The sequence below is a fragment of the Sphaeramia orbicularis genome, chromosome 12 (genome assembly GCF_902148855.1).
Source record: "Sphaeramia orbicularis chromosome 12, fSphaOr1.1, whole genome shotgun sequence".
Lineage (NCBI taxonomy): Eukaryota > Metazoa > Chordata > Actinopteri > Kurtiformes > Apogonidae > Sphaeramia > Sphaeramia orbicularis.
Genome location: NC_043968.1, coordinates 56,693,659 through 56,711,356, shown reverse-complemented (window position 1 = coordinate 56,711,356; position 17,698 = coordinate 56,693,659). Strand labels below are relative to the sequence as shown.

Below are 17,698 nucleotides of genomic sequence, written 5' to 3'. Positions count from 1 at the left end.
GGCAAATGCACTGACCATAGATCGTATGAGAAAACAGCGCAATGAGAATGTATGAGAAGTGAACAACATCGAGTCCACTGATTTGTGGTAAAGCTGATTCTGAACGAACTCGTCTGTGAGATGAACGTGTTCTAACACATTTGTAGTCAATGAAATGTCAACACAACCTCACATATTTGACCATTTAATTTTTGTAATTTTAGGGCAGGCATGTCCAAAGTCCGGCCCGGGGGCCAATCACAGCCCGCGGTCAGATTTTATACGGCCCACAGCTTGGGTTTTATAATGTATTCTTTATGGCCCGCTTGGACTGTTGAACAGAGTACATGAATCATACAAGGTTCAAAATGCAGTTTCTCCTTTCACCTCATGGTGGCAGCACCACTCTAACTCTATCTGGCTCTGTGACTTTGCCGTGAACCCTTTTCGCTAATTTCTAACCATGGCGCCTGTAAATAAAAAAAAGGAAAGTTGACAGTGAGGGCCGCCTCTTCCAGGAGAGATGGGAATTACAATTTTTTTTCACTGAAAATCGAGGTGATTGTGTTTGCCTAATTTGTCGAGAGATTGTTGCCTTGTTTAAGGAATTCAGTGTGAAGACACACTAGCAGACTAAACATGCTAACGCATACGACAAGCTAGCAGGGAGTGAGCGCTCCGAAAAAGTGAAGCAAATTCAAGCTGCTTTAAACTCACAACAGTGACTCTTCATGTGAACCTGGGAGTTCAGTGAATTCACCACCAAGGCAGGCTACCAAGTTGCCAGGTTAGTTGCCTATAATTGCTGGTGTTATGTACTTGTAGATGTGACACAAATATTACTTTCTGAATGATTTTGTGAAAGACAAGAGTAAGAGTCATATGTTTTCATCTTAAACGTTAACAGACTTTACATTACTGAGTAATATATGAGTATATATTAGTATTATATGAGTATATAATATATTACTCACATAAGTCATGTTTAAAATGAATGTGGGGTTAAGATTTTTATCAACTTTTTGGAAGTTTAAGATACTCCATACAGTTTGTTCTATGTTATCTGACTCCAGATGTGAAAGGAAGGCAGAATTTTTTTTTTTTTTTTTTTTAATTTGTTCACACCTGATTTGGTTACATTGCCATTTTTAAAAAAAATTATATTGTGACAATGAAAATAAAATTATTGTAGAACAGCACATTTATATGTAATTTTTACTGTTTAAAAAACGTCCGAAGGGACCACTGGCCCCTGGCAATCTCCACATTATCAGATCTGGCCCTCTTTAAAAAAAGTTTGGACACCACTGTTTTAGGGGAAGCTGAGCTTCCCTTGCAGTGTATGAGAAATCGCCTCTGATATATATATATATATATATATATATATATATATATATATATATATAGAGAGAGAGAGAGAGAGAGAGAGAGAGAGAGAGAGAGCTAGATTTTTTTTTGTAATATTGATCATTTCTTTCCTGCTACTTTTTTTATACTTGCATGGAGCAACTGTTACAACTATTTCTTCTGGGATTAATAAAGTATTCTGAATCTGAATCTAAATGAAAGAAAGCCACTGTGGACAAATGGCCCAGATATTCATTCATTCATTCATTTTCTGAACCCACTTTATCCTCACTAGGGTCACGGGGGTTGCCTGGAGCCTATCCCAGCTACTTATAGGTGAAGGCAGGGTACACCCTGGACATGTCACCAGTTCATTGCAGGGCTGACATATAGAGATAAACAATCCCTCTCACATTCACACCTATGGGCAATTTAGATTAACCAATTAACCTATCAGTGCATGTCTTTCGATGGTGGGAGGAAACCGCCCAGATATATTTAAACTATTTCATATTTTTGCTGTAGTTGTCAACTGTGTGAAATAATAAACAATATAATTATTGTAACACACTGTGATCCATCTGCCTAAAAATCACATGCAGAATTATTTTATATCATCTACAACATGTAGGAGAAACTATTTCCTGTTTTAAAACCTCTTTTCTAACAAGATGAGGCTTTTTTTTATATACATCTCATATCACACCAGAAATCTGTTATGATTTCTACATTTGTTATTACTTATACTGTGATAATTTTGAGAATTTCATATTTATTTTTCTCAATTGAACCAAAAATTTCCTAGAAATTATATCAGATACAGATTTCAGTTTGGTGTAAAATAGCAGAGATGAAATGAATGAAGGTCTTGTGCAAAGGTTTACTTTTATTTTAGAAAAGTCACGCATTACATTTTTAACAAAACTCAGTGGAGATGTGTGGTCACATATAGTCCAGCATCTCTGTTTCCATCTCATTTTCACTTCCTTCTGATGGCTGAAACTCATCGTCTTCCTCGTTCTCGTCATCCTCATCCTCTTCCTCGTCTTCCTCTCTATTCGGGATGCTTGCTCTCAGACTGCGGCGTCTGCGTTTCTTCTGCTGTTCTGGTAATGCTGAAGGATACAAACGACACCAAACCAAGATGACAGAATCAGTCTCCTCTGTTCGTCCACTGTATGAATCTTAGATGTGGAGGACTTTCTGTCTAGTTTTGTTCATTAAGTTTCATTTAAGGGGAAATCTGCTGCAGCATTAACAACAATGGTGCACCTGTGATTTAGTTTGGAATAGACAGTGTCCTCATCACCAGCTTTCATAGCCGAATGTACAGTTTCAAAATCTGATGATTAAGTAACCCGTTTTACTTTTTAGAACTTTTTAAGTTTTACCCTTTAAGAAATTAAATTATGTTCAGGGGGTTTCAAAAAGTTTGGAAAAAGGACAGTTGGAAAAAAGCGGTTAAAGTTATGATGTTTATTTTTCCACATATCCTCCATCTAGGTCAATACACTTCTGCAAGCATTAATACCAGCCTTTAAGTCCATCTGTGTAAAACTGAGGGCCATGTGATTAAAACATAGCTACGTCAAAGCTATATTCTTTTTCCACTAACTTTTTGAACCCCCTCCTATGAGTAACTTAGAATCAGGAGACTCGGAGCAGCACACTTATTCCACTGGGATGTTAAAAGTTAAGTTTACTTGCTTTATTTATTAGGTAAATTTGGTCTCTGCATTTTACCCATCCTAATACACACACACAGTACCTAGCATTAGCATTAGCATCAGCACATAGCACACATTAGGAGCAGTGAGCTACAAATGAAGGCAACTCCAGATCATCAGCACCGTGGTTAGGGGCACTGACAGGAGAATTAGCCTATATGTATTTGGAAAAAAACACATTATTACTTCTTGCTCTGAGGGGTAAGTCTCATATCATAGTACACAGACATTGGACATTTTGGTCATGTAGTCTGTACGATACTAGTTATCAATGACCTATTTTAATGGCTCATTGCTGTTATTTTCCAGTTGTTTGCACTGTCCCGCTTCGCCTGACTCATTTCAGCTTTGTCTGCATAGTACTTGGTTACACTGACTTTATTAACATATACAAAATATTGATTTTTTCCTTGATCCTAACAGGCAATATTCCTAATAAGCTTCTACAAAAATGAGTATTCTCTGATATTTCCACAGTGAAAACCCCTTTTTTCCCCACAGGTGGCAGATATTCCACTGTTGTCTTATTTTCATTCTGGAAAATGTCAGTTTTTTGCTATTTGCTCATATCCAAAAACAAGTTGATCTCCTTTTTCATATGTTTAACAGTAAGTGTGTTTCTCATTGCTGAAATTTGAGCTTTGTCTTTACCCCAGCTGACTGGAAACAGGAGCCATTTGTCAGCACTCGCATTAAAAGGCTTAAATTAGATGCATATTGCAATGTGCTGTATACATGTGCAAACAATCTTGAAAACAGGAATTATATCAACATATCCAACATATTTTAGTCAGAAAATGCTCCTACTGGGAAAAGCCTCGATAAGAATATCCAAACAAGTAATGCTGTTTACATGACGCCTGGATAACAGTGGAATATTAATGGGACAGTAAAGATGCTGTGTCTTATTATTCACACTGCTTATTCCAATAAGGTCTGACTGTTTTGTCCACTTTCTATGTGCAAATTTTGGATTTTGTTTTGTTGTTTTAGTGACTTGGTCAATATCTGGCAAAGGGACAACAGCTGAAAACACTGGCACTTGAACAGTATTGTTGATTAATGCTTTGTCCCTGATAATATAAATTAATAAATAAAATAAAACAATAAATATAGCCTAGTTTCTGCCCCGCTGACCTAATAACACATTGAATTTTCTCATACAGGTTTACCTTCACTTGATTTTCAGTTCAAATTCAGTACAGACTGATGCTAATAACCTCTGCAAACCTGAATCCCTGAAAGGAAACAATACAGTGGTTTTGCTTCTACAGCTGAGAAAAATTTAATGTGTAAAATTCAAATACTTAATTACATAATGAACGATGAATCTTGATGAGTGTGTATCTGAAAATGACCAACCTTCAGATTTGACATAAACTGTAATTATATTTAACATGTGAAATGTTGATGTAAAGTGAATGGGTAAAATTAGTGCAGCGTGGAGTAAAAAGTGCTGTATTTCCCTGTGATTTAGAAGCAAAAGGCGACATAGTAAAGAATGTGACTTGGTTACTTCAGGTCACTATGTGGGTCTTACATGGTTTCTGGGCTCGGACGATCTTCATGATCATAGAGGAGATGATGTCTCTCAGTTTGTCCTTGGTGCCGATAGAACACCAGCCGTCTCGCTCATCACACATCTGCTCCTTACCTTTATTCTCATCGATCACCTTTTGGATACTGAACGTACAAACAGATCAATAAGAATATGAGGAATCATCAATATCCTGGAACACTGAGCCCGTTTACATGCACAATAATACTTCAATCATTATCAGATTAACACACCTGGATTTCTCCCTAATAGTCTGATGTCTTTATGCATATACAGTATACCTGATAATCTGATTTATTTCATTCTTTTAAAACTGTTTATGTAAAAACAATTTAAACCATAGAATATGGAAGTGACAGAGTCAAACATGAGCAGAAGACGATAATAGGAAGTGTGAGTCTACTGTTGCAATTTACATACTCTGATAAAAGTCTGATAATGAACTGGAGCGTCTAAACCAGGGTTTTTCCATTATTGCATTTCTGAAGTGCACATTAACATGTCAGATCTGATTATTACAATTATCGGATTACTCCCGCTTATCAGATTTCTATAGTCATGTAAACAGGATCACTGTCTTTAACTTTAGTGATTCAACATCTTGGTGTTAAGTAATATTCCCTTGATGTAAGTGAATAAAAATACTATGTTCATGCATTTCACAATATGCCGAAAGTCATATAAAGTATCTAAACAGCCCTAACTGTTAAGATTGATAATCTGTAGATTAAAAAAAATAGCAAAGTTTAAACAGCAATAAAACACAATCTGCTTATTTTTAATACCAGTAAAGATAAAAAATGAGACAAAACAGATGACGTTATTTTTTTTATAATGCTTTGAATTCCACCATAAAAGGCCCCAGGAAGCAGCTAATGGGGATCAAAACAAATAAATAAAAGCTTAGTAATTATTTTACAAGCTGCATAAGTACGTGATTAAACTGTGTTTCAGTGTTTAGGACTTTCTGTTAACAGTTGCCTATGGTTTGTTTCTGTCCAGGACTTGGAGAGGCTCATTTTGGTTTATTTATTTAACATATATTAAAGGAATATTATGATGGAAGTAGTGAATTCACAGCGTACAGGTCACATGACGTACCTGTCCACGTGCAGATCACAGAGCTGGTAGAACATCTGTCTGTGTGGAGGCAGCATCCCCTCTCTGAAGATGTACGACGACTCCTGTGGAGGTAGAATGGGGGGAGGGGTAATGGAAACTTTTCATTATTCTGAAGCTCAATGATCTCACCTTCTGTTTTATTAAGGTGTGAGTACTTCTCCTAAACATAACAATGACTATTATCCTCTCTCAGCCATATCACCCTCTCATTTATTTGACACTATACACCGTTTCTGCATCTTCAAGTACTTTTAAGGCATTTCATCTAGACATTAAGTATCAATTGTGATGAGTAAGTTTTTTATTTATTCTTTTAACATTGACTTTAGTTTAACCTTTAACAACCCAGTACTACAGATGTAGTGACTTTCTTATTAATTTTTTATCTACATTTTCTTAAGTACCTCGTCATTTATTTAATATTATCCTCTACATTTTACATCAAAAATACGGTATTTTCCCTTATTTCATTTATTGATCATGTAGATGTTCAGTGTAAATTCAAATGTTACTATTTCAAAACAGAAGAAAAATTGACATTTTAAGGAAAATATATCATTTACTGAACATAAAAACAAGCAACACCCACAGTCATTTGTCAAACTACATGGGTTTCACTGGTGAGCCAAGGAAAAGCAGAAGATTCCACGTTCACTACCATTTCAACAATATTCTGTCTGTTACTAAATGTCTCGTGTGTGTGTGTAGATCCACTGTGATCTGTAGGATGTGATACACATGGTAAACAATAAACTGACATACAGTATATTATTGTTAAAATTGCAAAAATTTTTCTTAAGACATTTCAGGTTGTTCATGTTATTTAATTTTTTAAGGAAACTTTGTAGACATAAACACTTTCATAATGTAATTTTACTGTTTTCACTGTTATTATTTTACTGGATCAGCCCACTTCTGATCATACTGGGCTGTATTTGGCCTCTGAACTAAAATGAATTTGACGCCCCTGATCTACATGATGTGGATTGTGGACCTTCTCTGACCTTCAGCTGGTATCTTGTAGAGGTTGACTCCTGGCTGGTGCTCGGACCCTCCTGAGCTGGAAGATCCATCAAACTGGCTGGCTGTGGACCTGAAAAGAAAAGGTTTAAGTTGATCTTGGCAACAACAGTCGATTAAAGTCAGTGTTATTTTTACATCCTCGGGGTGGTGTGAACTAAGAATTTATACAGCAATAAATGTAACGTCAGTAAATAATTGATGGTATATTTAATGTGCTAATTCTCCTATTTTTCTCTATTCACCCCCAGCAATATTTAAAGCTACACCGCTTGACAGTTTGTGGCATCACTGGCAAAAAATTCCATGATTACTTTTCTTAGAGCAAACAAAACTTCTACTCTTACTGAGGGTGTAGAAAATCCACCCTGTGACACAGACAGGTACGAGGGTCAAATACATGACTGTACGCTGTATCTTAATGCTGTTCATTTTCAGACTCTGTTGCACCACACACAGGTTGAAAAAAATGTCTTCTCTTTTCCTTAACATCATGAAACCACATCAGATCATCCATATGCATATTATTACCTCCGCCAAGGAGGTTATGTTTTTGCCGGCATTGGTTTGTCTGTCTGTCTGTCTATCCGTGTGCAAGATAATTCAAAAAGTTATGGATGGATCTGGATGAAAATTTCAGGAAATGTTGATACTGGCACAAGGAAAAAATGATTAAATTTTGGTGGTGATCCGGGGGAGGGGGGATGCTTTTCCTTTTCTAGATTAGAGAGCTGCTGAAAGAGGGTGTGTATTTCCAGATTCTGGCGTATTTTTTCCCCTGATTTTAGCTCCTGCAGCTTTGATGACTTCAATATTGTTGAACTATCACAATATCAATATATCATCTATTTTACATGACTAGTTAAAAGCTATTAAAAATGTGTTGGCAAATGTCTTTCCAGCCTTATCTTGTAGACGAGGCGCAGGACAATATTAGTCCTTTCTTTTGATCTTGTTTTTATTTCACCAAATCAATGCACCGTCCTCATTAATACAGCAATTTTATTCTATATTTGAGGCTTTTCTCCACATAAACTCCATTTTAGGTCATAAAAACTGAGAATTTTAAGGCCTCTTTGCAAAATATGGATGGTTACATCTCCGGGTTTATGTGCATCTCTATTTTCAGATAAAATGTGTAGATTGGAAAACGTCACACTCCAATTTGCTCATGTCTGTTATGTGTTTTTATAATGACTCTGCACCTGAAACATCAAATGCTGGTGTATAAATCAGTGACCTGCAGTAGATCGAGGTCAGCGCCAATACCTTTGGGAGATGGACTGGACCTACATTATGGACAAATCCACATCACTTCCTAAACCAACACTTTTAATAAGTTAAAATTGAACTTGTTGCTGCTTCACCTTCATAACAGATTAAAGCAGGGGTGTTAAACATGCGGCCCAGGGGCCAAATGCGGCCCGCCAAAGGGTCCAGTTCGGCCCCTGGGGTGTTTTTGCCAAGTACCAAAATTCCACAGTCTTGAATTGAATTAAGCAAAAAAAAAATTTTGGCTTGAATTAAGGAAAAAATCTTGAATTAAGCCAAAAAAAAATCTTCAATTAAGTAAAAAAAAAAATCTTGAATTAAGCCAAAAAAAATCTTGAATTAAGCCAAAAAAAATCTTCAATTAAGTAAGAAAAAAATCTTGAATTAAGCCAAAAAACATCTTTAATTAAGTAAAAAAAAATCTTCAATTAAGTAAAAAAAAAAAATCTTCAATTAAGCCAAAAAAAATCTTCAATTAAGTAAAAAAAAAATTCTTCAATTAAGCCAAAAAAAATCTCAAATTTAGCAAAAAATCTTGAATTAAGCCAAAAACAAATCTTCAATTAAGTTAAAAAATAAAAAAAAATCTTGAATTAAGCCAAAAAAATCATCAATTAAGTAAAAAAAAATCTTGAATAAAGCCAAAAAAAAAAAATCTTCAATTAAGTAAAAAAATCTTCAATTAAGCCAAAAAAAATCTAGAATTAACAACTTAATTTTTTTCCTTTGTTTTAGTGCAAAAAATAACATTAAATCATGAAAATATTTACATTTACAAACTATCCTGTAACAATAAAATGTGAATAACCTGAATAAATATGAACAACCTGAAATGTCTAAAGAAAATTAAGCACAATTTTAACTATTTTTCTGCCTGTTCCTCAGTGTTTAGTGTCTTTGTAGATCTGATCCATAATGCACATGTAGAAATGATAAGTTGACGAAAAATATTGTTAAAATTGCACTAAATTTTCTTACGTTTTTTTTTTTTTTTAATTTAAATTTCAGTTTTTTCAGGGGTTTTTTTTTTTTATAGTTTATAAAAGTAAGTATTTTCATAATTGAATGGGGTTTTTACACTAAAACAAAGACAAAAATTTGGAGTAGTCACTATTTATAGGTTATTATGTTATTATTTTTTCTGGTCCGGCCCACTGCAGATCAAATTTAGCTGAATGTGGCCCCTGAACTAAAATGAGTTTAACACCCCTGGATTAAAGCCTCTGCGTCTGCTACTTCCAGCAGTATCCACAGTGTCCACAGGTTGGACAACAACAACTACGGTTTGTCTGAGACCTTGGACACATTTGGAGTTGGTTTTGTGCTGTCATGTAGACAGAAATACTTAGTACAATGAAGGTCATGTTGACAGAATTATATTCCTTATTAAATTCAATTTTATGCTATCAGTTAAAAAATGACAAACTTATCAGACAAATGAACACTGAAATGTGTAGATATTTAGTCTTGAATTGAAAACACGACAAACTGAGTGAAATTTGAAGTTAAACTGAATAAACACTGCATTTTTAAAGAAAAAGAAATTACAGAGAGTTCTGAGTTGGACTGGGATTACCAATTTGTCGAAATGATTTGTGACTAGATGGAATGTGGGAATCTTGGGCTTGGATATTTTCCTTTTTTTCCATAAACAATGTGTTTGGTGTTTGTCTTCTTTTTGTGTGGTTAAACTTTTAGTCTGTCATTTATATTGGTTCCCTAAATTTCAATTACATCACATACAAAAGAAAATAAAACACAAACTGACCAGACTATTGAACTGACTTTGATTTTACAAACAGTATGCAAAAGACATTTTAAAACCTGAAGATAATTAAGCCACAGGAGAGAGACCTTTCAGCCTGAACAACAGAAATCACCTTTGGGAAACATTTATTGGATGTTCTCTGTTAGCTGAACACATGTCCCATTGACTGACATGGACAGCATGAAGTTTATGAGTTATACTGTAATCTGACACCAGGGGGTGATCATAATATTGTGACTTCACTTTCAGAGCGCTTCTATGCCTCAGACAAACACATCATGATTATTTTAATTTAACTCTTAAAGAAAAAGACTTTCAATAAATTTGTCTTCATATTTAAGCTGTTACAAGTTATTTATCTCCATTTATTATATTATTATCTTCTACGTTTTGCATTTTTAGTGAAAATCAGGTATTTTTACTATGTTTAATTTACTGATCATGTCGATATTCTTAAAAGCTCAAAGTAAATTTTAGGGTTACACACATCAAAACAGAGAAAACTGAACCAAATGTGGCTTCTTCCACAAAATATTGTATTAGTTGAACATAAAAACAAGTGTCTACAACCACTGTCATTCACTACTGAGCCTCTGAAGGTCCAAATTGGTCACTGATGATGATGTGAGGATGATGAAAAGCTGAGAAACTTTTTACCTGAATTAATTAGATGTATTAATAGGATTTGTGGTTCAGAAGTTAGGGTTTGATGCTTTTGGTCATCAGCAGCTGTTTAGGTTTTAGAGGGTTAATCTTAATCTGATTTGGCAAAGAAGTTCATTAATTTTATGCTTGTGGGTCTCTTGATTATGGGGTAATATGTAATGAACAAATGAACCCAGATCTGGTCAAAAAGTTCACCTGCTTTGTTGACTGTAATGGACAGACTGTAGTTCAGGGCACTCCTCTTGGCTTTCACTGGCACGTCACCGAATGAATACCCTAAAAAAGTGAAAAAAGAAAAAAATAATTCATAAAATTTAAACTGATTAAGTGACATTTTATGAGGTTCACCTGTCCTGTCTGACCATGCTTGGTGCTGCACCGGATCCTGAAGTCCAGTAGCTGGTATGTTTTTGCTTCAGCAGTCTTTCGGGGGTCATAACCCAGCCTCACCCACAGACTCCTCCATGGCCCTGTCACCTACAAAAAAAGAAAGAATACTGATTCACAGTTGGGCCAAAAAACACAACATTCTCCTCATTTTAGAGCATTCAGATTAGCATTATTTTCATTCTCTGCAGTAAAGTCCCACTGATGCACATAAAATGCACTTATTTTTCCTTATTTTAAGGGTTTTTTAGAGACAGACCCAGTCTCACCATGTAGTAGGCGAATACAGGGAGCAGCAGCTTCAGTTTATCAGGGTGGATGTCAATGTTGGCCTTGACAGCGTTCCGTGACCAGATGGGCCGGCTCTCAAACATCTAGAACAAAAAAGTCTGGTTAGAGATAAGATTTTTGATAAAATGTGTCACATGTTCCAACTTTTCTCTAATGGAAAAAAAGTGGATCATTTTAAAGACATAAAAAAACACTGGACAGCGGCCTGAATGCAGAGGTGACCGCTGGTTAACATGTCATTGTACGGAATGAATAACGATGCTGCAACTTTCTCTTATCTTTCATTTTTTCACTCTAGATGTATCATATGCTGTTAAGCAGATATCTGCTGAGTGAGGAATCACAGTTGATCCAAAATCAGCCGATTGTTTGTCATCACAGATGTCACTTTCCACTATATAAGGGCGGGTGTTGTTCCATGGGCAAATATTCTGGCAAATGACCAAGAACTGAAGAGATGGCAGTAAAAAAGATGAGCTTGGCAAAATAAACATGTGATTTTCCAGCTTTTACATAAAAATCAAAACCCAGCAATGAAAATTATTTATAATGCTATGAATCCATGACAGCATAGGGATGCACAGTAGCAGAAATTTAAACAAAGAGATGGTCTTATATGAAAACAGAAGCAAAAACTCTCTCCATGAGGACACTTGGAGGAGGAGAATCCTACAAACAGGCTTAAGAGTACAAGAAATAAGGTGGTCAGAGAAGGAGCATGGACACATGGAAGTAACATCATCATTACCTGGGATCAATGTGTCAAGGTTGTTCAGGCCAGAGAATTAAAGCTTACTGAGCAAATATTACACGAGTCATCTAGAATTCCATTCAGAATATTGTAATCTGTGTAGGAATATGTATAAATGTACATAAACTGATATATAAGTGTAATAACACTTTACCATATACATTGAAAACATCAGCTAACCAGCACTTTCATCATTTATTTTTCAATTTGTCTTATTAAAGTATGCAAGATTTAGTACATTTAATCTCTGAAGTAGATCATTTACAAAACAAAATTGTAGACCAGTGTAATCTATATTTCATAAGTTATACAAGTTTTTTTTATGTTTCTCAAAGGTAAAACTTATAAAATATGTTGTGAACTGTGGTGTTGAATTTCAATGTCACGAGTGACATTACACAAGTGGACATAAATTTCTTAATGTGCATAAGAAAATACTTTTCTTACAAACTCACAACATAATTGTGACACCACATGTGATCATACAGACCTTCCTCATGTCTTCCTCCCTCTGTTTGTCACTGTCCTTCACACAGGCCCGTTCCCAGTTGGCCTTGGCTGCCTCCAGAGGCTCGCTGGGAACAGTGGGATCAGTGAAGCTGACAAAAATGGCGTTGTTAAATCGCCGGGCACGGTTCAAACCAATACTAGTGCTGCTGCTGCTTGAATGTAACTGGCTACGAGACAAAAGAGGAAAAATATTAAAACATATTCACAGGAGTCCTACTGCTGGACTGTGTCAACAAAGTTTTTATACTGTATATAAAGCTACACTTCTTTTCTTCTCTTTAAACTTTTGCACTATACACCACCAGAGTTGTCTCTTATAATTTTGTTGTACATATGTATAATGACAATAAAGGCATTCTATTCTGTTCTATTCTATTCTAACAAGGTTTAAATCAGAAAACTACCAGGAGGGGGCAGATACCTCATGGCCTTCTGATTGCCGTCAGGTCGGTAATAATAATCCACAGGGCTGTCGAGGCGAGAGAAAATGGCTGGAGGGAGAAAGTAAGGCACAGGCTTCTGGAAAAAGTCCCGACTCTCTGGTTTTCTGAGGATGATTTGGTCATACAAAGATGTGTCTTTCCCGTTCTCTGAGTGTACAGCAAGGCACTGGAAGTCTGCCATCCCTACAGAAAAAGAACACATCGCCTTAAGAAACAATCTGCACCTATTCATCAATACACAGATCATTTAAAATAAGAACGTTATGAGGAAACTGACGCTTAGCTCTTACAGTATGTACTGTAGTCAACATTTATGAAACTGAACATCTTTTCATTATTTTTGCTTTTACATTACTGTTCTTCTTTTACGCTCAATTTTTTAAATTACTAACAGTATATTGACACAAAAACAATGATTCTACCTTGTATGGAAAGATATTTCTTGGTAGAAGATAAAGTTTATTTTACTGACATTTTCAAAACATCAGATCATTTCTTATACAGCTTTATTATATCCTCCTAAGACACAGCTATGGGTTTCTGTCCACATTTGTGGACAAGAGTTTCACAACTTTATACAAAAAAAAAAAGAAAAGAAAACTGTCCACCACAAAGGACATTCCATAAAAATTTTAAAAACTGCATCTGAAAAAACTGTTGCATCATGATGTTTCCAATATAAGCACTTAATTAATAAAAAAAAAAAAAAAGCTTGTACTTCGCTGACATTTCCTGGGTCTTAGGAGGATAAAGCTTCTTCTTAACACATTAAATTCATCCAACAATTTATTACAAATTTAAAGACTGAAAAATAGAAATTACAGATGGAAGAGTACAAGAGAGAAAAACAGAAACTACTGTGATGATGAATTAATCACTTCACTGATTTTTTTTGGATAAGAAACAAAAAAAATTCTGATTTCAGCTATTAGAAATAGTTTTGTTTGACATTAAAGTCATTAAAATATTATTGGGTTTAAAGTTGTCAATTATTTGTAAAATCCTGTAAGAACAGGGGATGAAATATCCTAATTATTGTAAAAATTATCAGGTCTTCTCGGGCTTTAAACTGTTCACTTGTGTTCAGCCAAACCTTGAAATTTATACGTCGTTCCTATGACACCAACTATTTCCATGTGTATCTGAGCGTCCTTTGGGTCCTTTTTTCGCGTCCGTCGTCGCACTTTGAGGAGGAGGTTACTGGACGAGAGGCGGTTTGCACAAAGACAGTGACAAAAAGGGTCTTGAGGTCGGAATCTCAGCTCCAGGCGCCTGTTTGGATGAGCATAGGTCTGGAGGAGTCACGGGAGATGAAACAGGACACAACAGGTTAGGACCAGAATACAATCAACTGAAAGAATCTTCACACAGACAACGAAGCAGACAGTAAATGCAAAACAACCTTAATTTAACCATGACCTAAACCTATTGTAACTGCTGACAGTGTGCATATGTGATGATTACAAAAAATCCAAAATAACAAAAATTAACTAATAGTAAGGCTTGATGATCATTTTTTAAATCTAGGGTTGAACAGCTATGCCATATGATTGTATTGGTAATCATAATTTCTGTATTTCATTTACACTGAAAACAAAAATCTAAATATTGATGTGATTTTTGCTGCTGTCTACATGAGACATCATGTCTCATATCTGGAGAATCTGATTTGTTTCATCAATATGTTTCATTTAGATGTTGTAACACGTTTACCTTTATCAAAATATTACAGCTCCTACAACTGTAATTTCGTTAAAATTATATTCCCTTACTCAATCATATATATTAAACACAAAACACTACATTTTTAAACAATTAAGCCGTTGTTCACTCTTCATTAATTTCTCAAAAAAATCAAATAGGCTACTTTTCATATTTGTCCTGTGCCTTCTTTCACAGGTGTCTGTAAATATTAAATCTTTTGTACAGATTCAATTCTGATAACTACAGCTTCTTCAGGGATAAAAAAAAGCAAAAAGAAGCAGACAAAAGAGAAAAGGAATAATATTAGAGGGCAGCAGTTCCATTTCAGTGATGTTTTCATTTTAATGGTTTCAGCTTATAAATTGTGAAGACTTCCTCCTTTATCTCATATCAATATAATATTTAGGTGTAACTGATCAGCTCTACAGAACTATTCTTTTAAACACTAAAAGAAGCTCTCCATATTTGTCCCAGTGACAATAAAGTGTTTAAGTCTGAATAATTGTTTTTAGAACACTTTTATCATAACCATAGGGTTGTAAAATCCGTAAAATAAACATGATCATGACTTTTTAAAATTGTAATGTTAATTTATAGACACATGTGGTCATTGTGTTGGATTATTAGGATTTACTGACATCTAATGCATGAAAATAAAATGTATGCTCCAATTGCACACCTCCTAAACTCGTCAGATTTTGATGAGGTCGGGCATGCTTTGACTTCAGTAAATTAACCTCCTAAGACCCAGGAAATGTCAGCAAAGTACAAGCTTTTTTTGTTTTCTATTAAATAAGTGCCTATATTGGAAACATCATGATGCAACAGTTTTTTCAGATGCAGTTTTTAAAATTTTTATGGAATGTCCTTTGTGGTGGGCAGTTTTCTTTTCTTTTTTTTTTTGTATAAAATTGTGAAACTCTTGTCCACAAATGTGGACAGTGGGTCTTAGGAGGTTAAGTACGTGAAGTGAAAAATGTGGTGTTGAATCTTTATCACTAATAATTAAATACATCCAGCTAATACAGATGCTTTAGTAGAGTATAAATTTCATCATTTTGACAGTTTGAACCCTTTCATGCATAGTGGTCACTACAGTGGACAGCTATTCTACAGCTGTTCTCTTGTATATTAATGGATTTTGTTGTTTTAGTTCCATATCAACCGACACAGTGGACGCTTATGCATCACCCCATACACTGCAATTCATACCATTAGTTACGTTACATTATTGTTCTTAATAAACCTGATCTGCAGTAACATATTTGAGTGTAAATCAATTGCTAATTGTTATTAGACTGTAAAGAACAGTTTCTTTTAAAACAAAAAGTTTTTTTTTTTTTTGCATATTATCTGAGTGAGTAATAGCTAGTATTATAGTATGTTAAAATGTAAGAAAACATCAATTAGCAGCATTTAAAAAAAAAAAAAGGATTTCATAGTTTTCACACAGTATGGCAGTAAATACATGTTTCTTTGCTTCAAAAATTAAGCGAATGGTGTCCAGCTGAGTGGATATTTTTGTAACTCCATGAAAAATAGGTTCATAAAAATATTTCAGTTACTTTTTTAATGCCTAAAGAGGAATAAAAACACTCAGGAAAAAAAAAATCTTGATTAAGGCTCTCATAATTCATGCATGAAAGGGTTAATTATAGCAACGTACAGTAAGGTTCTGCTTTCAGTCTGACGTTACATTAAGTAAATAGGACTACATTAAAACCAATGTGCTGACTGTCTCACAGTGTCATTAAGGATGCCTTTAGAATATCTGTAACTTACGTCATGTACAGATGTGGGTTTAAATCTAAGTCTGATTTGGTGCTGTACCGGTCAGATTTTCAAACGCACCTTGTCAGATGCACAAACTAGCGTAATGATGCTAACGTTAGTAACTTTTAAACATTTCATCTTAGATTCTTACAGAAGATAAGACCCTCTCAGAATTAAGTTCTGACCCTAAATAGAGTTTAAGAGTCATTTAAGTGACTCTGACAATGACAGACGTTCGTTAGCTTTAAAACTCTGTTCCGGCCGGTGGTTTCTGTCAAATGTCTCACTTTAGACACGGCCTGTTCGCCTCCCAGTGTCTCCATCATCCTGTCCACGCTGGTGACCACCGCGGGATACTCCACGCACACCAGTTTTTTGTCCCGCAGCTCCAAAGTGGACGAGTTCCCGGGTACATCCTCGGACGGACAGGACAGACTCAGCTCCTTCAGAGTCAGATTCAGCTTCATGGTCTTATGCGCCATGTTGTATCTGTAATATTCAAGCGGAAAATTTTAATAGGAAGTCGTTAAATGCGTCCAAAACCCGAGGGTTTGTCAAATCGCTCAGAAATTAGTTCAGTTCACGCAGAAATCCACGGTGCCATAATTTCCCGCGTTCAAAATAAGTCCGGAAAGAAACAGGGAACCGGACACATGGTTCCGCCTACATCTCAAAACGTTGTTTATCACACATAGATAATAAATATTTGTAATAAGAAAAGTACAACAAAAGCTAGAATAGTAACGGAACAAATATGAGGGAAGAGAAACAACAACAAATTCGTCAGGAACAAATGTCACATTTTTAAGATAATGTGTGTTTGTAGGCTATTCATTTATTTATTTATTTTCATTCTTAACATTGCAAACATTAGTACTTATAACACAGAAAAAAGTACCTAGGACATTTCATTTCTTGACAAAAGAAGACACTTAAATCCAATTAACTGTGAGCATATGCATATGTAAAGATTATTTAGTAGTCCATAGCACCTAAGAAATTTGCAAAGTGCTTCAAAAAATATGTAATTGTTAACATTAAAGTACAAAAAGGCACTGATGATGAAACATTACCAACAGCAGACCATAAACATAAAACATCTCAAAATTAAATGTTCTATGTCGCAAAGTGGAGAAACACTTTCTGTCCAAACCTTTACAGTAACCTCAGAGATTAATGTGTTATATTTCTATGTATATCTCTATGTATTTCTATGTATATCGGTGATATTTGTTCTGAAACCCCTCAATATATAATTTTGTTTTTCACTTACCATTTAAACTGAATAAAGCAGCCATTTTTAAACTGTTGTGCAGGCCTAAGCCACATGAGGGAGACATAATACCAAACAACATACAAAAGTTCGTTCACTGCCTACAT

At 35.1% G+C, this 17,698-nt stretch overlaps 1 protein-coding gene across 1 annotated transcript; it reads right to left on the bottom strand.

Moving 5' to 3' along the window:
• Nucleotides 1-2,192: 2,192 nt before the first annotated feature.
• Nucleotides 2,193-16,924, bottom strand: gtf3c5 (general transcription factor IIIC, polypeptide 5). The gene is made up of 11 exons (XM_030149669.1): nucleotides 16,606-16,924; nucleotides 13,935-14,133; nucleotides 12,820-13,024; nucleotides 12,379-12,565; nucleotides 11,116-11,220; nucleotides 10,822-10,936; nucleotides 10,655-10,735; nucleotides 6,738-6,826; nucleotides 5,713-5,795; nucleotides 4,594-4,736; nucleotides 2,193-2,441 (listed from the first exon to the last, which is right to left on the bottom strand). The coding sequence occupies exons 1-11, from the start codon at nucleotides 16,798-16,800 to the stop codon at nucleotides 2,269-2,271; spliced, it is 1,575 nt and encodes a 524-aa protein (XP_030005529.1). The 5' UTR covers nucleotides 16,801-16,924; the 3' UTR covers nucleotides 2,193-2,268.
• Nucleotides 16,925-17,698: the final 774 nt, after the last annotated feature.